The sequence below is a fragment of the Durio zibethinus genome, chromosome 12, assembly GCF_047325235.1.
Source record: "Durio zibethinus cultivar Kanyao isolate XHJ-2024 chromosome 12, ASM4732523v1, whole genome shotgun sequence".
Lineage (NCBI taxonomy): Eukaryota > Viridiplantae > Streptophyta > Magnoliopsida > Malvales > Malvaceae > Durio > Durio zibethinus.
This window is the reverse complement of record NC_143173.1, coordinates 24,519,592-24,544,824: the sequence shown is the minus strand read 5'-3', so window position 1 is coordinate 24,544,824 and position 25,233 is coordinate 24,519,592. Positions and strand designations below refer to the sequence as shown.

The 25,233-nt window shown below is 29.6% G+C and overlaps 1 protein-coding gene and 1 non-coding gene across 3 annotated transcripts; both read left to right on the top strand.

Annotated features, from left to right (window-relative positions):
• Window positions 1-15,575: 15,575 nt before the first annotated feature.
• Window positions 15,576-15,656, top strand: TRNAL-AAG (transfer RNA leucine (anticodon AAG)). The gene has a single exon. It is a non-coding gene; the product is annotated as a tRNA-Leu (tRNA).
• A 5,707-nt stretch (window positions 15,657-21,363) lies between these two features.
• Window positions 21,364-23,542, top strand: LOC111296137 (fructose-bisphosphate aldolase 6, cytosolic). Of its 2 annotated transcripts, none has more exons than XM_022890218.2 (3): window positions 21,364-21,461; window positions 22,162-22,389; window positions 22,476-23,542. In XM_022890218.2, the coding sequence occupies exons 1-3, from the start codon at window positions 21,434-21,436 to the stop codon at window positions 23,294-23,296; spliced, it is 1,077 nt and encodes a 358-aa protein (XP_022745953.2). In that variant the 5' UTR covers window positions 21,364-21,433; the 3' UTR covers window positions 23,297-23,542. The 2 variants fall into 2 exon arrangements, with proteins under 2 accessions (XP_022745953.2, XP_089597455.1); XM_089741329.1 differs by having other exon boundaries at window positions 22,068-22,389.
• Window positions 23,543-25,233: the final 1,691 nt, after the last annotated feature.

Below are 25,233 nucleotides of genomic sequence, written 5' to 3'. Positions count from 1 at the left end.
ATCCTTTTTTTTTTATAGGTCAAATGTCTTTCTCATGATACAAGTAATGCAAATGCAAGATCTTTCAAAAGGTTTTGCATCAAGAATTTTTTTATTCTAGATAGAACCTTGAAACTCTAAAACTTCTTTTGGGGCTAAATAAACTGGGCTTAAATTTTATTGAAGGTAAGCTAAACTTGGCTTAAAACCTCATTTGAGACCAGATAAACTGGGCTTAAAGCTTCATTGATGGCCAAAAAGCTTCATTGATGACCAGATAAACTGGGCTTAAATGTCATTGATGGTCAGATAAACTAAGCTTAAATTTTATTGATGGTCAGATAAACTGGGCTTAAATGTCATTGATAGCCAGATAACTAGGCATAAAGTTTCATTGATGGCCAGATAAACTAGGCTTAAAACTTCATTTGAGGCCTGATAAACTGGGCTTAAAGCTTCATTGATGACCATATAAACTGGGCTTAAAGCTTCATTAATGGCCAGATAAACTGGGCTTAAATTTTATTATTATTTTTTTTTAGAATTTGGCGATCCTTATCAAAAATGAAAAAGGTAAGGATTTTCTTTCCAAATAGATGTAATAGTTCTATAGATAGCGATGTTTATTCAAAAGGTTCTAACCCTTGAAGGGAGTGAAAGAGGCATGCAAGCTCACAAATGAAACATAAGCTTTTCTCAAAGTATGAATTCTTTGAAAATCAAACATATTCAAATTTTTCTTAGTCTCCAAATGCAACATTTTGATATATGTTAAGATCAGTTGTAAGGGCTTGAGATTTTAAAGGGTTATTTGGGAATAATCAACCCATCTCAGACTTCTATGGCTTTGATATTTTAGATCTTTCAAAAAGATTTCGCTTTACTTTTGTTTAGCATCCACCATACTTAGCATCAGAGTGACCTTTCAGGGTTGGCTCTAGACTGCCCTTTCAAGGGTTTTCACCCTAGAATCATTTTAATTTCTATTTTTCTCTCTTTTTTTTGATTTGATTTTTTTTTACACACCATGCATTTGAAAATTCAAATCTAAGCCAAAAGAGGAAAAAAATTTTTTGAAAAGGTTTAACAGTTCAAACAGGAAATTAGGTAATAAAAGAGAAACTTAAAAGATTCATGTTCATTTTTTTAAGAGAAACTCTTCAAGTTTAAGCTTTCATACCTGATCTAATATGGACTTTTCAAATGTTGTAATGTAGGTTAAGGTTCATGGTTACCAAAGAAAAGGATAGAAAGGCTCAAAATAAGTATTTAAAGGTATTTAAAACTAATGATCATTTTTCATTGGAAGAATACACTCTAAGGTATATTCTATTTTATGCTTTCTACCCATTCATTTATTTCTTTTTTTCTTCATTTCCTTTCATTTTTCTTTTTTTTAACATCATTTCACTAAGCAGATTCAAAACTTTTATGAATTTTTATATTGGGTTTTTACCCCTATCACATGAGATTTCATTAGACATTCTCATTCTTAACCTTCAAACGCCTTTTTTTTTTTTTTGACCTCCAATGTGAAAGGTGATCTTTAGTCAGGGTTTGTTTTAAAAGAATTCAATTAAGCTCAAAAGGGTAACAAAAGATAAATTTTTATTTTTGTTAAAGGATAATGAAATATAACCATTTGTCATTTTAAGCATAAACACTTAAATTGAAGACTACTCTTTAGGAAAATGAACTTGGAAAAAAGGTTTTTATCTTAAAAATTTTTTTTGGTTTTTCTTTTGTTTTTTTTTTTTTGTCTTTTTTTTTTTTTCAAAACTTTGATTTTGTCAGGACCTTTTTTGGATTTGCTCAAAAAAAAATTTTAAGTGCATGATGTCATAACCAATTTTTTTGCTCTTTTTTTGTTTGTTTTTTTTATGCCCCCATAGCTCACACCTAGATTCATTTTACCATTAACACGTTTCATGAAAGACGCCCCATTTTAGCAAACCACCCATGATAAAAGTAATTACAAGAGAAGGGTCATATGAAATGGATAAAAAAAGGATTATGTGGGGTAAACATGTTTAAGGTATCAAATGATCTAAGTTATTCTATAAAAAGAGAACAAAAAGGTTAATCATAACTTAAGTTACCTTAGAGGTAATGAGGTATTTCTTTTCTGACAAATACACCTCAAGACAAAGGATCGGGTCAATTTTGAGATAAAAAGCTGAAAGGGTATGCTTGAGTGCATTTTACAAAACTTGGATTTGAAAATTTTGGAATTGCAGCATAATCTTGTCATATCAAATTATCGCATTTGAATTTTAAAAAAAAAAGTCATATAAACTTGATTTTCTAGGAACCATACATTTTTTAATGGCTGTTTCATTTGTTCATTGCCTTAGAAAAGAATATTACCTTTTGATATAACAACAATATCAGCTAAAAATAAGGTTCACAAATTCAAATTCAAGGCTATCAAAGGGTCATAACTGATGAAATAGGGTCAACTGAATGAGCAAATTGACATTTAGGTATTTGAAAAATTCCTAATAGTGATCGTCAATTCATCTTAAACTCAAAACTTTTTTTTGTTACTTTTTTTTAAGATATTTTTCTAGCATCGGTACTTAACCATATGGGGCTTTATTCATATCTAACATCTTTCTTCTTTTTTTTTTTTTAAAAAAAAACTAACTATATATGAAAACTTATATGAAGTAAAAGACCTCAAATGATAATATAATCATAAAACACTATGATGCACCATGTTTGCTCATGCAATGCAAACCTTAGGACTTGACCAAAAAAAATTTTATCATCTTGATCGTACTCTTGAGATGATATTCAAAGTTACATAAACAAAAGTTTTTCCTTTTGATGTTTTAACTTTAGCATCACTAACTTGTAACTTTACTACTATCAATCATCAAAACCACCAACTAGCTCTTTAAACTTTGCAACAGTTGCATTGATCAAAGCTTGAAATTTATCCTTGAAGGCAGTACAATCTTCTATAGAATGCCTTTTAACTCCATCATAAAATTCATATTTAGCATTAAGATCATACCACTTTAGGTACGAAGGTTTTTTGGGTCTTACAGGAACAACAGAGATCATATGATTTTCTATCAGTACAGTAAAGAGCTCAGCGTAAGGGATTGAAAGTGAATGATACACTTTGGCTCTCTTTCTCTTACGTCTCTGTGAATGGCTTAAGTTGATCCTTAGTTCTGTTTGTGGTGAAAGAATTTGAGCACACAGATGAAGTGGTCGAGAAAAATCATCGATAAAAAATATTGGTTGGGGACAATATGGTAGCCATTGTGAATAATCATCTATTGGATCTTCTGCATCATTATGAGATTTTTCTCATTTTACCCTTTAACAATTGTTTCTTGGGCTTATTTTACAAAAGTATCTCCTTTTTTTTCATCACCAGTATCTATAATTCTTTTGCTTCTTATCCCATTCTCAATTCTACCCACAGCAAATAATAAATTCATAAACTCTGATGAAATATTATTGATCAATTTATCATAATAGGGAGAAGGAAGGGTATCCATAAACAGGGAATTCAACTCCCTATTGGTAAAAGGTGGTTGTACTTACGATGCCATATTCTTCCATCTAATAGCATATTCTTTGTAGCTCTCATTAGGGTTCTTTTTCATGTTTTGGAGGGTTAATCGGTTTGGAGCCAACTTTAACATATACTGGTATTGTTTTAAAAATACCCGTGATAAATTCTTCCAAGTATAAATTTTATTGCTTTTCAGACTATAATACCAATTAGTTGCTGTCCTAGTCAAACTTTGAATAAGTAACTTTTCATCACCAGTATACCCAACCATTTTGTGACAGTATTGAACCAAATGTATTTTAGGACATCCAATTTCATTATACTTTTCAAAATCTGAGGCTTTGAATCTTGATGGAATAACGAGATCAGGCACTAGACAAAGTTCATTGGCACCAACATTCTCATACACATCATGGCTTTCAATTGCTTTCAATCTCTCTTCTAACAGATCAAATTTATCTTTCATTATCATATCTCTTGATAGATCTGGCACCCTATTTAATTTTTTGATTCTTTAGGATCATCCCCATTAGGTACAGCAGTGGAGTTGTTAAGAGTGCACTTGAGATCGACATTTGTCTGAATTGATGGCATCTTGGTAGAAATGTCAATAAAAGATTGATGAGTAGTTAGAAGTACTTGTGGCATATGAGGGTTTTGAACATATGTGGACCAGACGGATACAATGGTGTCTCAATAATTGTTTCCATCCTTGCCCCATGTGTTTCAATAACTTTTTTTTCTTTTGTCAACTCTGCTAACATCTGTTTTAATTTTACCAACTGTCTGTTCATGTTTTGTTACATTCCTATAACTGTTTCACTGATATCTCCTTGGGTCTTTTCTGCTCTGTCCATTCGATTGATATCTTTATTTTTTATGATTTTGGTACTGACTCGAGTGCTATAAGTGTGCAAACTCAACTGACCTCATTTTCTAGAATAACTATCCTTGAACCTTTTATTAATTACCAAAAGTCAAAAATACATGGCATGAATTCTATTATAAAAAAAATTACTTCGAAGGTTTGACAAAAGTATATTTACAATTATCATTCCTTGTTCTTAGCTAGTATGAAAAGCAGTGAATTCAAGCAAATGATGCATGATATGCAAGTCAAATTTTATTATTTTGGTGAGAAGAAACCTGAATTCCATCCTATATTCAAAATAGGTCATCTAGATATATCCTTTCTGTCTCAAAAGTTTGGTGAAGACATACTTGCAATCATCATTCTTTCATTGGCTCCAATTATTAAAGGTGGACAGAAGCATTAATTCATAGAAAATCTAGGTTAAAAAAAGTTCTCATTCATTCCAAAAGTATCAAGTTTATACATCATAAATCATTCTAGGGCTAGGATCAAAAAGTGCCAAGCCTACTCTCATTCCCCTTCGTCTCACCTAAAAAATCTAAAAACAGTTGACTATGATTACTGGGAAGGACAACCCTTTACTTTAAAAGCTTTTTATTCATCATCCTGATCAACTTTACTATTTTTTATAGCACTATCTGCCATCTCAACATGGATCAATGAAAGGTTCTCATGAATAACTAGCTTCATTTTACTATCAAAACTAAGATATCCAGCTTTCATTAGTCCTTGCACCCTATGTTTCAAAGTTGTACAATTTTCCAAAGAATGGTCAATGATGTTAAAATGATGTGGTTTGCGAGGTTCAGCAGGGATAGAGACAATGAGATAGTTTTCTAGAAGTAATGGGTACAACTTTGTGTAGGACATACATATTGGATCAGTAGGGATTTTTTTTTTAGTGTTGCCTGAGTTTTTCTGTCCTATGATTGGTTTGCTTTACTGAAAAGATGATAGCTTAGTTAGTCTTGAGGTGAATTGAGAAACTTTAGGTCAAAGATTGGGTTCAAAAAGTAATGACGGGATAGCATGCTGAACAAGTAATTGTGAAATATGATATGGTGGATATGGATTCAAGTGTGAAATTCTTGGTGGTTGCATGAAATTTAGGGGCCTAATCCTAGGTGCTTGGAAAGGAGGTTGAAAATGGTCATAAGAAGGATTTGGGTGCGAGTTTGGACTCGGGATAGTTTGTAAAGGTTGTTTGAAACCAGCTGACTTATTCTTGAAAATCAAACTTTTAAGCTTAGTCATTTGCATGGCTAGTTCACCCATTCCTTTCTTAAGTTAGCCTAAACTTTCATCACTGTTTAAATCACCCAATACTTTAGCATGCTCTGGCAGAGTGCTAGAATTAACGAAAGCCAATTGACCTTGACTTGACGAAAGTGACAACGATATTTAAGGAGCAACTAACTCAATCATACCACTACCTTTAACCATTTCTATCAATTAAACCATTTGTCGTTTCATCTCTCGAAGCTCAAGCCATAATTCTTTTTTATTCAACTCCAAAGCACTAATCTTTGCTTTCCATTGATCTCCCATTTTCGTGACTCTGATTTCCACCAAGATAGACATTTTATTCCAGGACTTGGATAAAAAATTTTAGATTGCTACCTTTATTGAATGAATATCACAAAAACAATGACACACGAAGTATGAATACATGAATACGTTGGCTAAAGGATGTCATGAAATGCATATATGCCTATGACAATGAATTTTTATATGTACAAATGACCCAAATAAAAATTTTTATCAACCATGAATGTGTATGTAGGGAATGCTATGTTGTAGGGATAGTGAGATATGAAATACAACGTTTGTTCCATACGACCCTACCATTCATGAATTTATATGCATGAAATGCAATGACATATTTACATGAATGATGAGATATATTCTTATGACTAATACAACATACTTGTATGAAATGCATGAACCTATCAAGTGCATATTATATTTTTACATGGAATGCAATGCTTGTATTATGCCAACCTAGTGAAACTGACACTACCTTTTATGATGCATATGGGATGAGATACATGTATTATTTTATATGATATATGAAATGCAAAAGATGAAACAAAATATAATAAAAAAAATTTTAAAAGGAAAAACAAAATAACTAGGACATGAAAATTGATTTTTTGATTGGGCAATAAACAAAAAATTTAAGAAAAATCTTTAATTTTTCTGAAAACCTTTTTCTTATTTTTTTTAATTTTTCTTGTTGGATAATGCTTAAAAAAAATTACTTTATTCTAAAATATTTTATGAAATTGTCAAATTTGAACAATTACCAAATGAATGAATTGCATGTAAAGAGAAAATTTATTTTTTTTCAAGAAAATGCTTTTCTTTTATCATCCATTTTTGGTTATTTCTATAAAAAAGATTGGCAAGGCTCTACCTTAGGCTAGCTTCATACGACTCACAATATTCTAGGTTAAGGTTTATGCATCTAACGATTCTCATACTATTCTTCACATCATCGTCCGTTATAAACTAGTAAGGCTCTCCGATCCTCACCCATTACAGGCTACTAACAGAAAGGGTTCAATCTGAGTGAAAGTGTTTAATTAGCAAATGCGGAGGTTATCACCTCACGAGAGCGTAGCTACTTCATTTCCTCTTAAAAGGAAAAGAGCCTGGGTCTAGAGCTCATGTGTGCAAGTAAATATGCAAAGTGTGTGCAAAGTAATGTATTAATCAAAATAACATGAATAAATCATAAACACAAAATCAAAATAAAGTAATAGCTAACAAGCAATTTATTTTATTTATTAACTTGTATGTATATATTTTTAAAAATTAAAATAAAGAGAATTAACTTAAATATAAGATAAAACCAATTAAATTCAACAGCTATTAATAGCGCATAAATAAAATTTGGCCCGACTTTTAAAAATTCTCAGTGAAGTCGCCAAGTTGTCGTAACGGTTTTAAGACCGTCAGACGTAAAAGAATTTTAAAATTGAAGTCAATGGGAGAGTCACCACCAATCTTTGTTAGGGTATGATTGACCACCCAAAAGTTTATTTTTTTAATAAAACTATAAAAACGAGTTTAAAGTTTATCAAAAAGATAAATTTTGATCTACAAAAAATCAGGTTAGGCTCGCGAATCGGTTACGTGTGGGAAAGGATTAGCACCCCCACAACGTCCATAAATTGGTACCATTTAATTATGCACTATTTTTTGTGTTAAAAATGGTTTTGACTTGAAATTTAATAGTAATTTTCTTCCTTTGAAAAAATAAAATTTTGCTAAAGCTCTTTCTTTAGGAATATCGATAAAATCTTAAGTTAAATAATTATTTTAAAATTTTTCAACATCTAGACAGAATTTAAAATAACTCTTTTCGCTTAAAATTTAACACGATAATCTTTAAAATGAAATAACAATCTTTATAGAAGATAAATGTTAGTGACTCTCCAACATCTAGGTAAAGTACCAAGAATTATTTTCTTCAGAATGTTATTTTTATTTTATTTTATAATATCACAAAAAAAATTTTAAAAGTATTATTTTTTTAATTATAAAATATTTTATCATCAAATAGTAAATAAAAATTAAAGAGAGAATAATGCAGACAATTATCAATGATAATAAGCTAACGTATGCATGCTAATGAATGTCATGTAAAATGAAATACAATTTAAAAGTTAGATTCTTAAGTATAATGAGACCACCCCAACTCTCCAACATCTAGACAGAGCTTAGGTATGACTGTTTATATTTAAGATCCTAATTTATTATTATTCTTTTTACTTATTAATCTTATTATTAATTCGAATTAAGAAATCATGTGAAAAGACTTAACGAGATAAATTTTTCTAAATATCCCATCATCTATGTAGCATTCGGGAACAAATTACTTCAAATGAGATTTTCACACGCTTCCTTAAGATTTTCAGGATGTTTTGAGTAAGGGCTTGAATAGATGTTTTAAATATTAGGGTTTCAAGATTTTGAAGATTCGAATTTTAAGGGTTTGGATTTAAGTTTTAAGGGTTTTAGGGTTTGATTTTAAGGTTTAGAGAGTCTTAAGGCTTGGATTTTAGGGTTTGGAAGGTTTAGGATTTTGATTTTAGAATTTGAAGATTTTAGGGTTTTGGTTTTAAAATTTGAGGTTTGGGGTTTTGATTTAAGGGTTTGGATTTAAGAATTTTAGATTTTAAGGGATTTTGGATTTTAGTAGTTTGGATTTAAGGGATTTTGGATTTTTAGGGGTTTCAGATTTTAAGATTTTAGGATTTTGGATTTTAGGGGATTCTGAATTTTAGGAGTTTTAGAAACCCAAGATTTTAAAAATTAAGTATTAGTGTTTAAGGTTTCGTTTTTAAGAAAATACAACATCTCTAAAAATTTTCAACATTTAGGTGGATTTTTGAAGCAAGTTCGATTTTTATGATTTTTGAAAACTAATTAAAATTTTTTTATATATTTCTTTTTATGAAAATTTATTAATAATAGTTCTCCAACATCTAGGCGAAATTATTTTTTTAGAAAAATATTTTTTTATTCCCTCTAACATCTAGGCAGGGAAAATAATAATAATTATTCTATTATTATTTTTATTACCTTAAGCATTTTTAATATATATTTTTAATTATTATCTTACTTACTTTCATTTTTATTATTATTAAAACAATTAAAAAATTTATCCTAACAAATTTAAGAACTTATCATGCATAGATATATAAAAATACCTAAAATAACAATAATAATAATATATATAAAAAATTAAAATTTTTAAAAAAAAAATTTTTTTTACCTAAACCGGATCGGTCAACGGTCTAGTCAATGCTGGTTTGGACCAGTCTAACGGCTCGGGGGTTCAATCAATGGTTCGGGTGATTCAGCGATTCAGACCGGTTTGATCGGTTCGATCGGTTCACTAGCTGTTCATCTGAACCTGTTGGAGAGTGGCTGAGACGGATTGAAATGGCGATTTGCCCGAATCTCAGGTCGGGTTCGATCTACTCGCGAATCCTCTTATGCTTGAAACGGCATCGTTTTGGCCCTATGCTCAAAACGACGCCGTTTTGCTTTTATGTTTTCTTTATAAAAGTCAGTCTTTTTTTTTTCAGTTCATTTTTCTATTTTTGAGAAAAAAAAAAGAGAGAAAGCTCTGAAAAAAGTCTGGCGCTCTCACCGTCCGATCGTCGAAGCACCGTACTGGCCGCGATGGTCGTCGGTGGTCGAAAACTTCAAAATTGATCAAGAGGTTTCGTTCAACCTCTTGAGTTCAGATCTGGTGCTCCTTTCACCGGAAGCTGCCTTGATTCACATAGATCGAGTTTTGAAGTTTTCGGTATTCTTTTCTTTCTCTTTTTTTTTGAAAACTAATTGATACATTTCTTTTTTGGTGCAGGTGACTCGACGTCGGGTTCCTCCTTGCGGGGATGACTGTTTTTTTTTTTTTTTGTATTTTCGTAAATCTTTTTGGGTATTTGGGGGGTTGTTTAGTTTTTTTTCGTCTAAGAGGTTGGTAGGGGTGCGTGTTTTTTTGGTGCTCTAGTCAGAGGATCTCCGAGAGTTTCAGCCAGATTTGAAAGGAGGGAGATTGAGTGTTTTATATGGTTGAATGGTAGTAACATGTGCTAATGGAATGAAGGGACTGGACGAGGGGATGGTATGATGGCTGGGGTAGTGACAAGGCGTGGGTGACCAACGGTGCCATGCACGGCACTCGCTGGCACCAGCCCTTTCCATTTTGTTTCTTTTATTTGAATTTTTTGTTTGTCTTCTTCGTTTTCTTTTTTTTTTTAATTATGATTAAACCAATATTATTATTATTTTTTAAAAAAAATATTATTATTAAAAAATATATACATAAACAAAATCAGATGTTTACAATTTTAACATAATCTTATTTAGATATTTTTATTTTTGGCCATAAACCATTTTTGAGTTTTTAATTCACTCAAAAAATTTTTATTTTTCAATCAAAAATGAAAAAAATAAATAAAAAAATAAGTAAAAATTGTTAACTCAAAATCAAATCTTAAAAAGTCTCGTTGCAATCCATTGCAATCAATATCTTCTTGTTTTTCTCACGACACGATCCTCTTCTAAAAAAGGAAAAGAAAGGAAGAAATTTGGGGCAAAATCATAAATTATGTCATTTTCTTTGTGTGGAAAATCAAATTAGAAGCGTACAGAAGAAGACTTAACCAAAGCGTCTACAACACGATCTGTGGACTTCCAACTACTACTAACCATTACATGGCCGACAGCTGTTTCCCTTTGTACCGTGTTTCACACTTGAGTTGGCCGCACGTTATAAGGTTTCTCTACTTCTTTTGTCATTCTTAATTTACATTAAATTAAGAATTTAATGTTTATTTAGAAACAATAATTTCATATATTCCTTTAAAAACATATATCCACAAGTACCATAACTATAAGAAAGAATCTTTCCCCTTGTTAAATCCACTTTATTTTGATGTTAAATTTCAAATTAAAGGATGAAAAAAAATTCAAAGCCATGAATATAATTTTTAAATGGACTTTTTATGTAATTATTTAAAAAAATTATATCTGATAATACGAATATTCAAATTCTAACATTTATAATCTCTTAAATTTTACTTAATATGAATGAGAAAATCCGATATAAAAAATTTATTAGTTTAATAATTAAATTATAAAATAAAAAAATTATTATGAATTTTAATTATTATATTAAGATTTTTATCTTTTATGTCTTTTCATATCTCAACCAAACAAAGTCTAACTCTTATATTACGTTTTTTTTTTTTTTGTAAAAAATTAAAAAAATGTAATTATGCCTCGACTTCAATTAGATATTAGAGCTTTATATTTAATTTTCTTGCTAAAACATATAACTAACAATAGGTCAATAGTCTTCAGCTTCACCAACAAGCTAGATATGTACGAATTATAAGTCAAGTAGATTAAGTGGATAATGCTATGTAAGTATTTAATCACTTATATTTTATGGTCCTTAAAGTCAAGACAAGAACATTTAAACTACAACATTTTTCAATGCCTTTTTTTTTTTAAATTACTTTTAGCATACCAATTTGTGAAAAACAAAAGACAAATGTCCAAGTTCTCTTAATTAAACCTAAACTCTAAAGTTGAGATGATTTTTTTTTTTTTGTTTTTTAGTTTCTTTGAGTACTAAAGACACCGGAAAAAGAAGAAACAATAGTTTATATTGTGATTTAATTAATACTAATTAATAGAATCTATGATTTAATTTAATTTATTCATATAATTAATTTTAAGAAATGACATTAAATAGGTTTAGAATTTAATTTTTTTTCTATGTTTAGGTCATATTGGTACACAAAATTATGATAAGATAGAATAAGATGATATTATAAATAGGATTATATTAAATAATATCATCCTATTTTGTGTTTGATGTATATAAGAATTAAGATAAGATAATTTATTTATTTATCAAAATTATCTTTTCTCAAAGTTTATATAATTTCAATATTGATATAATTTTTAAAAGTATAATTAAACATGAAAGTTTAATCTTATGAATTAAAAATAATCATCTCTACTTGAGAATGATTGAATAATCATATGCCAAGAAGATATTTATCCTTCTTGCCAACCCTATCTTTCTTCTTAGATACAAATCAAATATGATATAAGATGATTATCATCTTGAGGAATTATCAAATATACTAATAGTAGAGTCTTTAAACTCCACAAGTTGAACTAAGATGATGACACATGTCCCTTATATATTTAAAAAAATTAATTTAAAAAAAATATATGTGTTATTATCTGAACCTTACTTGTGGAGTTAAAAATATCCATTGTCAGTGTATCAAATAATTTTTTTTATTATCCTATTCTATCAATAAATAATTTTATACATCCAACATAACTTTAGATGTTAGATTACAACCTTCTTTGTAAAATAATAATAATAATAATTTAATAATATTTGGTGAATTAGACTGAGCTGATAATTTTGCGTCATTGTATCGTAACGTAACTCCGATGCCAAAGGAAAAAGAAGTAACTAAAGCTAAGCCTAAATTTCAACGACAAAGAATCAGAAAAAGGAAATTTTAGGAGGTAGTATGCTTGTCTATTACTGTCTTTGAACAAAGGCAATACAAGCAAGACAAAGCCCACTCACCATAATTACATGAATAATTAGTATATGTTATATAGATTTTTTTAAAATCGAATATGGAAAAATTAATCTTATGCCTAAAAAAACAATCATGATGAGCCTGAATCCATGAATTTGATGCAATTTGAGCACATGAATGGTTCAAGCCGCCAAGTTCTAATCCTTTATGCCTTTCAGGATAAAGAAGATCATAAAAAATAAGAAAATCGAGATTATATTTAAATATTTGATTCGAGCACAAATGTATATTAAAAATAATTTCAATTTAAATCCTCATTTCGCAATAAAAAAGGTTAAGGGAAGATCAATCATTTTTCAGGTTTGATGGCTTCCTTTTATTAACACTTAACAAAAAATCAGTTGATATTTATTGCTTTAGGGAATAATGCAATTTCAAGTGAAATCAATCACATAAAGATAAACTCTTGATTTTTTCTATTGCTTGTTTAATCATGGGAATGAAACCAATAATTTAAAACCACAAAAAATTATCAGTGGTTTGAAAAAAAAAAATGACAGAGAGAGTGATTGGGAAGTGACAAAAGAGATGGTAAATATCAATGTACAAAGAATAGTTGAGATATGGAGTCTGACCTTTGCCTGCTGCCCATTTGGATGATTGCATGTGATATAAAATCTAAGTTTGTCATAAAAAATCTTGGTCCCACCATGTCCTTTGCTGAATTTCATGATTTCAAATTAATTAAACCCTATGCAATGCCTTTAGTGTTTGAATTTAATTTCAATAATTGAACTGCTAAAGGTACTGTGTCTAACTATATATGTGAAAGCTCACTTTGCTTGGTGCTTTTCACGAGTTGAAAATTTAGAATCATGATTATAAGCTACTGGAGCTTTGTTTTGATGGCAAATGGAGCTTTTTCAATGAAAGAGGAAAAAGATGATCACCCCACTTCTCAATTTTTCAATGATGAAGAAATTAGATCTGATTCACAGTATTGATGCAAAACAAGAAAAAAAAATTTCCTTGGAGCAATTTTGTTTTGCGTTGAAGGGGATGATAAACATCTTTTAAATTGTAACATATACAAGCTTTATTGTTCTATGAATAATTGAATATACTTTGATTAAAAAACTAATAGAGTTGAATGTTGAGCTACGGATATCAAATTCCATTTCCAACTAAAAATATCAATGAATTAATGAAGGAAACAAACATATGATATGTTAGTTTAATGATATTGGAGTCGGTTCTAAGATTTAGAGTCTTAACTTTAAACTTCAGTCGTAATCCAAAAATATTATGAGATAAAATTTTGACTGTTGCATGAATTGCAAGTCACCTCTATTTCAATACGCAATTGAGGAAAAAAAAAAGAAAAAAAAAAAAAAGAAAACACCCTTGCGGGACCTTAGATTGAAATTTAGACCTTGCAAATCTATTATGGATGGACTTCCATGCTATATTTAGAATTTTTGTACCATACTGCATCTTGATTGCTGCACTCTAAATGGGTTTTAGTGACAAAGAGAAGGAATTAGCAAGCTTTAACCAAATGTTTATTCCTTACCCAATCTACTTTTTGAATCGTTATGACATTGACATATCCTTTCTCATTTTTCTTTTCTCACGTTGTCCAACTTTTTCCTTCTATACTAATTTCTTTTCATATTAGGATACTCTATATTAAAAAGATCTTTGTGGGCAACTTATTTCAATTGATTCAAACAAAAATTGATTTTTATAAGAAATATTGATATAAAATAAAACCTTGAGTGTATTAAGTCAATATAAAAGAGTGTGTCCATCCGATGAAAAATTAGATTCAGGCAAAACTTTAGGACCCCTTATATTAACAAATTAAAAAAAAAAAAAAAGGATCCGGAGGTAAGAATTTAATCTAATGATCGCTTTTATCAAATCATCACCTTGAAAAGTACAAATGAATTATCCTGTTCTATTGCACATAATGAAGTGTATACTAAGTGATAAGTATATAGAGTATATAGATAGTCAAAGATTTAACTGTACAAGGTTTTTAATTATAATAATTAAGCAGCTGTTTATCATGCTTTACTCATCAAGAAGTTATTTAATGGGAGACAACTTTTTACATTTGAAAAGAATGATTGTGAAATGGACTAGACGTGCATTGCATGTTATGCTTCCACACCATCTGACGCAATTTCTCAATTATTTCATTTCTTCCTTGTATGATTGAGGGCTTTTACCACTTGGTGACTTTGATGGAATTACAAGCTGAATCAATAAGCAAAAGAGGCATCTTTGACATACTGAATATTGTTCCTATTCTTAATTTTTCAAACCATTTCTAGATAAATCATCAAGTATAATATGATACTGCAATTAACATTTGAGTACTTGGTTTATTTTGCCTGATGATTATTGAACAACCCAACAGGTTCTGTTACAACCATATATATTCTAAGTTCCTATTAACTTAGCCAGATGTTGTTCATCATCTGCATATGCATACCAATATGTGGTTGAGGTGAATTTATTGGCAGCTTATGCATCCCAACAAAATATATGTCAGGCAACAGTAGTAATTCAAAAGCATCTCTTTACTATCATCATCATATAATTATCTCATTTTCTGCAATTTGGGTTTTGATCATTTGCTGTGTAGCTCAAAAAAGCTAGAGCAAATACAGGCTATAGTAGCAAAATCTAGATGATGTTTATGTTTTAGGTTTTTGATCTTTAATACACTAAAATTTGTTGCAAATAATCAGTTTTCTGCTTTTCCTTTCGGTTGCTTAGATCAATGCGTAGGTTACAGAATGAGACTCACTGAGCGCCCATTTAAGTGAAACTTTTTTCCTACTTATAATTAGTTTTAAGGCCACTTGAGGTCATCTTTGGATGTGATTTCTGTCATCTTCCAGTTGTATTTTGCAAAAGCTTTTTGTTGATAAAAGTTTGGATGAAAAAAAAGGATTTTGGTAATACAAATTGATCAGTTTTTGGTTCTCCGTTGCTTCATTTGGCAGAAGCTGAAAGTTGAAGACAACGATCTTTTATCAATAAGACTTAAAATATTTGCAGAAAAATTATTAACAAAATGGTTGAGATGGCCGAGTTGGTCTAAGGCGCCAGATTAAGGTTCTGGTCCGAAAGGGCGTGGGTTCAAATCCCACTCTCAACAGTCCACGTTTTTGCCCTTTTTGGTTTTACGGACTTAACTTGGCATTTTGTTGTTGTGTCATTGAAATCTAAAAAAGAGTGGGCTGTCTGCTTGGGCTTACCCACAAAGGCCTCGCAAAAGACGTTCATTGACCCTATTCAATTGAATTAAACACTAGCTATTTATCACGAAACATTAACAAATAATTACCGTTATACGATATATATTATGCCCTATTTGATATATAATATTATGGTAGGTTAAAATAAAATTAAGTTAAATAATGTTATTTTATTTTATATTTGATATATGTAAAGATTAAAATATAATAATTTATTTATCAATAAAAAATTTTTAAAAATTTTTTATATAGTTTTTAAAGATATAACATGATATATAAGTTAAATTTTATAAATTAAAAATAAATCTTTTCATTTCAAAATGATTAAATCATTTTATATTAAAAGCATAATTAATTTTTTTCTAATTTTGTTCCTCTCTTTAAATATAAATCATATATAATATAAAATAATTATTATTTTGATTAATCTATTATTCTATATATGAAATATGGCTTAAATGCCTAATAGTAATCATACTTTATTTCACAAAATGAAAATTTTGGAGTCAAATTTTATCTTTTAGGACGTACTTTTTCTAATAAAAATAATATTCTAAGTAATGTTTCCCATACAATGGTATCGCATTTTCAATTAATTTTTTTATGGAATCGCATCTTATTATATTTGAACAGGTGAATGGGAATTTCAATTCAAATAATTACAAAAGCAGAACAATGTTAGCAATAAAGTTAATTCGGTTGATTTATTATTTATTAAAAATAAAATTTAATATATATATTTTTCAAAATCTTTGATCTCTTTCTAAAATCAAAGTCGAGGATAGGCGGTACACACAGCATCAAGCTTATAAAATTATCATTCATAATTCATCCTACTTATCATGACAGCTAATGCCGGTGATGGCTCATACTTTAGCATACCCAATATTTCTTTAGACCACTAAATTATCAGTACACAGTTTGCTGGAAAATCCATGGACACAAAATGAGAGCATCTGTTGGACCACACCATTTACTTAATCTGCGTCGGATCTACGCTTATGTTTTGTTGTTGATTGAAATTTGAAAACAAACAAGAAACTTTTTTTTTTTTTGAGTTTTGATTCTGACTTTTGAGTCAATTAATCAGGAATATAAGAATATGCCATCAGAATTTTGGGTTTATTTTTGAGATTCTGATGCGTTGGCAGAGGGGGCAATAAAATGCACGCCAACTGGTTCTGACATCCTTTCAAATACTTTGTAAATAAATATCTTAGGTCAGTTGGTTTTAAAGATAATAATGATTTAAATTGAATTGAATTTTATTTTATATTTTAAAAATATATAATGTTATAAAAATTTAAAATATAATTTAAATTTAAATTAATATTTTTAAAATTGAATCGATTTGAAATGAATAAAATTTTATCATTTTAATTCATTAATTTTTTATATTTATTTTTTTATTTTTTATATATTATTTTAATATATTTAAATAAATTTTAAAATAAAATAATTATTTTATTTTATAAATTTTAAAAAATATATAAATAAATAAATATATAATTTAATTAGATTTAATTTTTTATTTTTTACTTTTTCAATTAACAATTTAATTAAAATCTAATATATATTTAATATTTAAATTTAATTTAAATAAAATAAAAAATCCAAAAATTACAATTTCAAATAGATTTTTAATATATTTAATTTTTTGCTTACTCCTAAGTGATTAATTTAATCATTAAAATAATATTTAATAAAATTAAAATTAAAATCTCAATATAGACCACCTCTTCCTCCTATTTCCTTTTTTTTTTTTTTTAATATAGCTGGGCTATGACTTATGAGAATAATAAAGTTTTGTTTTTATTTACCAAAAAAAAAAAAGTTTTTGTTTTTGGGGCGTAATAAGTGACGTTCTCGCGTCTCAAATTGCACGTTACCCTTTTGGATTGAGTTTTCTTTTTTTTATTCCTCTACCAAGGGAATTGATTCTGTTTTTTTCCCTTGAAAGAAGTATTAAAGCCACATTGTATGGTATCATTGTTTATATTGGACAAAATGGTCATATCAACTTAGGTTTGCAAATCAAGTAATCAAATGAATGTCAAAATTAAATGCTTCTAAATTTAATAAGGTGCAATCTCTATCTCAATGAAAATTGCACTTTGATCCAAAGAAAATCGAAAACATTCCGACATTTTAGGGCAAATTAGGCATCCTGGACGTGATTTTTGTTGCTTTAGCTGTCATTTTAAGGCAAATATTCTCTGTGAATATATTCATTTTTTTTCTTATTTTAACATAAATAATTTTTTAATGTGAATATATATTTTATTTTCCGGGTAAATGATCATCTCAAAGCATCTTATTAGGAAGCTGATGCTAGTATTTAAAATATATAACCATTTTGAAAAATGATATTTAATAATTTTAAATTTTAATATTTATAATAAAATTATTTTTTTAATTCTAATTTTGTATACCATTGTCATAAAAAAAAAAAGTCAAAAAGTTACAATGAATCGGAAGTAAGCGAGAAACATTATCAAATAGAGATGTCAATAAATAAAATATAAAAAATAAAGATGTAAATGATATATTAATACTCATAAATTATTTAAGTTTAACTTAAATAAAATTTAAATTTGATTTTATTATTATCGAGTTAAGTTCAAACTCGAGTAATTCTATTTAGCGAATGAGTCGAGTTTAAATATTTTAATATTTAATTTAAATAATTTATAAATTTAATCTAATTTTTATATTTTAATATATTTTAATTAATAATTTATAACTTACACTTAATATAACTAACCTAAAAAACTTTATTGCATTTTTCATTTGTTCTTTGTTTCTCTGTTTCATTCAAAGTCCCGACTCTAGCAAGTGGTGCCTACTTTCCTCTCTCTTTCAGCCCTAAAAAATCCCAAACCAGCTTCCTCTCTTTGTCGATTGACCACAACAGTATAAAGAAATTAATGGCAATGGTTGTGAGTTTCTGGGTTTGTGATCAGTCTTCCTGATTAGTACAAAGAAATTATTAGCAATGGCCATAGTGGCGGGTTTCTTTGAACTCCAAATTATTGACTAGGAAGACCACAACATTTATAACTAGATTTTGGGTTTGTGAACCAAGCTTGGACCTGTAAGTTTCTTCTCTAGGTGTTTCTTCTTCAAAGAGTCATGATTTGTTTCTGTTTGTTGTGGACCACTTTATGATATATTAAAAAGTAAAGCTATTTAACGTTTTTTTTCTAGCATAGCTCCGATTTGTAATTTGTAATGTATAATTGATTATAGAAGAAGGTAGAATTTTATGTTCAATTATTATTTAAAATTATAAAAAATACCTTCAAATTTGTTGTAAGAACTTAGTTTTCAATGACATATTGCTCTAATTTTTTGTTTCATTTGCGAATTCGAAATATTTTTAGATTTGATCATTGTCCTATTAAACTTTCTTCTTCTTTTTTCGCATATTCTTCTTTTATCTTTCAATTTAATTGAGTGGTTTAAGTCTTAATCAATTCAATATTTAATATTTTTAAAATATATATAATTAAAATTTTAAATAAAATTTTATTCATGATTAAAATGTTGAAGTTAAGCTCAAGTATAAGAATTGAACTTATTAATAATATTTTAATTGAACCTAATTAAACGAGTTCGAATAGTTTAATTTTTATCTTGAGTCGAACTCAAATTAAAAAAATAAAATTTAATCGAGCTCAAATTAAATTTCAAACATCAAATTCGAAGTCGAGCTTGAACTTGATATTATATTCACTCGAATTCAATTGATTACACCTTTAATGGGGATAGTAAAATATTTCCTATTTCCATCTTCAAAATTTTACATTATATCCATTTATATATCTATACCAATGTTTATTTTAAATTTATCATATTTTCATTCTCATAAATATTTAATGGATATGAGTATATTCTCGTACTCTAGTTTTTTAAAAAATAAAAATAAAAATAAAAATAAATTTTAAGTTTTTATTTTTATTTTTATTTTATATAGTTAGATTTTTTTTATAAATATATATTTTTGAATAAAAATTTATTAATTCTAATTAATTTAAAATAATAATTATATTATTTAATAAAAAATTATTTACTAAATACATATATATATATATAAGATACGAATTCGAAGAGAAAGCTATATTATTAATTTTATTTTTTGTATTCAATAAAAATTTAAAATTATATCAATTCTCTTTTTTATTTAAATAAAAAATAAAATTTTCATCCAATATAAATAAAATTGGCATCTCTGCAACCAAGCCAAAACCTAATAGTCTTTATTTTGCCAAAACAAAAAACGAACCTAATACGCCGGTGTTGGCATGTCACTGTTTTTGTTTCTTTCGCCCCTACCTATCAATTCTCATGTGTTAAACCAAACACTATCCCTAAAAACCTTTGTCCTGCCCGCATGATTTTGTTCGGTTGGTTTGGCTCTTTTCCTTTTTAAATGTTTTATTTTATTATATTTTTCCACTTTTGACCCTTCAAAATTTTCCCGGCGGCAGTTGTTTTGAGAAACTTTTCGAAACGCCTTTAGTTGCGTTTATTTCCAAGTCTGACCTTCCGTTAATATCTATGTTCCCTTCACGCCCAAGGGGAAATATATAGTTTCTTGATTTTCTTTCCTACAAATAAATGATAATGACCTAATTATCCAACCGTAAATCCATTTCATAATTGTTACAAATTTTTCTACGGTGATGACTCGATAATAATAATAATAACAATAATACTAATAATAATAATAATTAGCAATTAATTAATATATTATGTACAAAAATGAAAATGATTAATACTTTAATACTAAAATGAAATCCAAATTATACATTAAATAATATTTTTTATTTAAAATAGTTAAAATTTAAATCTAATTCTTTGAATAAGAAGCAAGGGTATTTTTATTTTTTTATAATGAATAAATTATTTTTTATAAAAAATTATAATTTAAAAATACAACATAATTATAAACATTAAAATTTAAATTCAAAATTTATTAGATACTACTTTTTAATTATAATTATATGAATTAATTAAATTAAATTTTAAATTAAAAATAAATTTCATCTAAAGTGCAATAGTTTTAAATATAATATAACATATGCTAAATTTTACCTATATATATTTTGCTACAAAAATAAAAATACATATACATAAAAATACTCAAATTTAAGGGAAAAAAAAAAAGAAAATCCTCTTAGCGAGATTTTAACTTAATGATAAAGAGAAGATTTTAAAATTTAAAGTTTTAGATTTAAGTTTTATTAGATATAAATTTAATTATTTAATTAATTTAAAAAATATAATAATTAATTATTATTTATATATAAATATAATATTTAATTACGAATATAACTTTAAAAAAATCCCAATGCCGAGGATGATTTTTTTTTTTCTCAATGATGAAATTTTAGGTGCACCAACTTACGGAGGCAAATAAAAGGTTAGTTGGAGGGTAAAAGAGTAAAAGAAAGAGGAAAACCAGCGACGAAAAAGGTGAGAGAGATAATCCAACGGCAGTACACGGTTCCTTGGGAAAGACGACAAAAGAAAATCGAAAATCTTGAAGCGCCCACTCTTAGCCCTTTCTCTTTTAAAACCCAAGTCCGAACCTTTTCTCTATCTGCTCCGTCTTTCTTTCCTCTCAAACAAAATCTCGCTCTTACCTCTTCCAACTCCGATCGCCTTTTCAATCATGTCTTGCTTCATTAGCAAATACTCCGGTAACTCCCCTTCCCTCTCTCGTTCCGATTCTCTTTCCTTCTTGGTGTTAATTTTGTTTATAATCTTCTCTTCCATCGATCTTAGTTTTTTCTTTTTTCTTTTTTTTCGTTCTGATCTGTTAGATGTTTGATAATATGACGTTAGTTGCTGTTTAATTAGTTTAATTGAGATACAGATCTGGTTGGGTTGGTGGGTTTTACACTGTAATGAAAACCTACAGCATTTCGATATCTAGATTTATTCGGATCTTGAAAGATCTGATCCTTTTTCTCTCGAGTGGATCTTGGGTGGCTATTAACGAAATTCATTTGTGCTGTTCCCTTAACTCGAAAGAACCATGATGATTTATTTTCTAATTATTAATACATGGCATTATATAATCCATTCGACTTTTTTTAAAAAAATTTTTTGAGTTAATTTTTATGATATCTGAAAATCTAGATCTGCATGCAATAGTTTGGAGTATTTATTTTTAAGTTGTAATTTGATAAATCAGTCCTTGATTTGCTTTTAAAAATCGTGGTAGCATCCAATTGAAATGAATTTTGCTTGGTTGCATTTCATTTTAGATCTGAGATTACTGAATCTTATACATTTATCTTTAGGTTAGTTTGGTTTCCCTATATCAGGATCTCTGTTTCTTGACCCTTAAATGGTGAATTGGTGGCTTCATTTTTCTTGTTATGAAAAATCTTGCAGACGAGCTTGTTAAAAATGCTGCCTACATTGGCACCCCTGGAAAGGGTATCCTTGCTGCTGATGAATCCACCGGAACAATCGGCAAGCGTCTTTCAAGCATTAATGTAGAGAATGTTGAAGAAAACAGGCGTGCTCTCCGTGAGCTCCTTTTCACTACACCTGGTGCTCTCCAGTACCTCAGTGGTGTTATTCTTTTTGAGGAAACCCTTTACCAAAAAGCCTCTAGTGGTATTATTACAAAACACCTCCTTGTTATGCATTTTTTAAGAATGTTGTATTGTTGTTGATTTCTGATACTGGTTTTTGATGTGCAGGCAAGCCCTTCGTTGATATCTTAAAGGAAGGTGGTGTCCTCCCTGGCATTAAGGTCGACAAGGGTACCGTTGAGCTTAATGGAACCAATGGTGAGACTTTCACCCAGGGTCTTGATGGCCTTGCGCAACGTTGCCAAAAGTACTATGAAGCTGGTGCTCGCTTTGCTAAATGGCGTGCTGTGCTCAAGATTGGCCCTAATGAGCCGTCTGAACTTGCAATCCAAGAAAATGCCAATGGGCTAGCCATGTATGCTGCCATCTGCCAGCAGTGCGGACTTGTCCCCATTGTGGAACCTGAAATCCTTGTTGACGGACCACATGACATCAACAAATGTGCTGATGTGACAGAGCGCGTTCTAGCTGCTTGCTACAAGGCTCTAAATGACCACCATGTCATGCTTGAGGGTACTCTGTTGAAGCCTAACATGGTGACCCCTGGTTCTGATTCCCCAAAGGTTGCCCCTGAGGTTATTGCCGATTACACTGTCCGTGCCTTGCAGCGAACTGTACCTGCTGCAGTCCCTGCTATTGTATTCTTGTCTGGTGGACAAAGTGAGGAGGAGGCTACCCTTAACCTGAATGCCATGAACAAGCTCCAGACCAAGAAGCCATGGTCTCTCTCATTCTCATTTGGACGTGCCCTTCAGCAGAGCACCCTCAAGGCCTGGGCTGGAAAGGAGGAGTATCTGAAGAAGGCTCAAGATGCTTTCCTTGTTCGGTGCAAGGCTAACTCGGAAGCCACTCTTGGTACCTACAAGGGTGATGCCAAGCTTGGTGAGGGAGCCGCGGAGAGCCTCCATGTCAAGGACTACAAATACTAGAATTTAGGCTTGTGGTCTAATTTGTCATGTTTTGCAGAGTAAATTGCGGTATGATATTAGGCTTTTAGGGCTTTTTTTTTTTCTTTGGTATCTGTCGTTTCTCGTGGAATTTAGGGGGTGAAATCTCCCAAATAAGCATGGGGACCCTTTGTGCTCGTGAGTGTTGGATGGTTTTTGTTTGATTTCTGTTTAAAAACATTATTATCTGCTTATATAATGTAGTTTAAGACCGCATTTTGTTGCAAACTTAATTCTCTTCTTTTTCTTTTAAATTTTTTGATCGGTAATGTGTTTCTTGATTCATTAATCGTAAGCTTACATTTGAAGACTTCTTGAAAGCTATTATGAAACGGTCGGTAGGGTATTAGATTGTGAGCCAGTGTTGGATTTTGTCTGCCATGGTAAGTGTTGGTTGTTTTCTAGTAAAAACTCCAATGGAAGAAATGCCTCTCTTTCATGAGATAATTGCGGTTTGATCAGAGATATGTTGCAATGACTTCGGCCTACTTTAAACTAGTTTTTTCTCCTCTGTATGAAGTAAAACGCTTGGTTGCCACAAAAGTATGGATCATGCTGTCTGGGACTTTGACATCCTTTTGAAACCAACCTAGAAAAAGAAAAAATGTTACAAAAAAAAAATTGAGAGGCAGTATGTGAAGTGTTACAAGATGGGCTGGGTTCAATAATTTATAATTATTTTAGAATTGTGCGGCCCAATACTGGATTGTTCCAGAAACCCAGCTTAGGATATCACTTAACGCACCCATTGGATTGGATCCCTGGTCGGCCTCATCCATCAATCGCTAATTCTTACACAATGCTTTCTGCGCCCGTTAGATCCAGAGATGATGCTTTCTTTCATCGTTTCTTTCATTCCACAAGGCATTAATCAACCTTTCTCATTGGCTGCCAGTTTCCTCAGCACTTTTTCCATGAATACGGTAACAACCAACTCGGAGCCCTTTGGATGAATTAAATTTGGTCCCATGTTTATTTCTTTAATTCATGGTGTGGCTATTTTCCCTCTTTCACTGGTTAATTGTATTTCTCTCAAAATTCTAGCTAGCTATTGCAAATGGATGAATTCTGCTCCAGGATTTCCATTTTTTTGCCTTCATTTCACATTGGAAGACTCACTTCTTCATCTCCCATAGACCAAGTTCGTGAAAAATATAGTTTTTTTTACAATATTTTCATGAGAATATAAATGAAACAATCCTCCAACTTCTCCTGGAAGCACAACAAAGTGCAGCTTTTACTCTCCCTTGTCAAAGGAGTACTGATCAGAACTCACGGGGAAGCCGTTGGAGTGTTGAACTGTAAAAATCCTATTGTTAATATAAAGGTTCTGATCAGGGTTTGCATCAATGATAATCTATGCCTCATGCTTTCAAATTTTCATATGATTTATTAAAAGGTAAAATCGACTATTCAATTTTTTAAAGTTGTCATCTTATCATTGAAATTAAGAGTACAAGCATTCTACGAACAGTTCAGGTGAGTATCGTTACCATTCAATCATGTCAAATAAGCAAGTTTAACTAGTTAGATAAGTTAACTAAAACGAAGAAATTAAGAGATAAAAGGTCAAGAATTATTCACAAATGAAACTGCTAAGCCCTAAAAGGGGCTTTTAACAGGGTGCAGCTTATTGGATGGAAGATAATACTATATTTTAGAAGAACCCAAATAAAGCTGATCATGTAAACTGTTGAAGTGTTAGTGTTTCAGATTTCAAGGAGTGGTGGGTTTGTTATTTCTAGCCAAAGATACACAAAACTGGATGAAAAGGTAGAGTTCCCAAATTGGGGTAAAATTTTTGAGATTGCAGATTTTTCAGTTAATTCCAGTAACCAGTCACATCAAATGCCATCACCAAAAAGACTGATTTTGTTTAAATTTCATTTATTTTTTCCATAATTGTTAATGTATAGTAT

Coding starts and splice junctions, on each gene's coding strand:
- LOC111296137 (XM_022890218.2), top strand. CDS start 21,434: ATGTCTTGCTTCATTAGCAAATACTCCG. Junction 21,462..22,161: donor CTTCATTAGCAAATACTCCG/GTAACTCCCCTT, acceptor AAAATCTTGCAG/ACGAGCTTGTTAAAAATGCT. Junction 22,390..22,475: donor TTACCAAAAAGCCTCTAGTG/GTATTATTACAA, acceptor TTTGATGTGCAG/GCAAGCCCTTCGTTGATATC.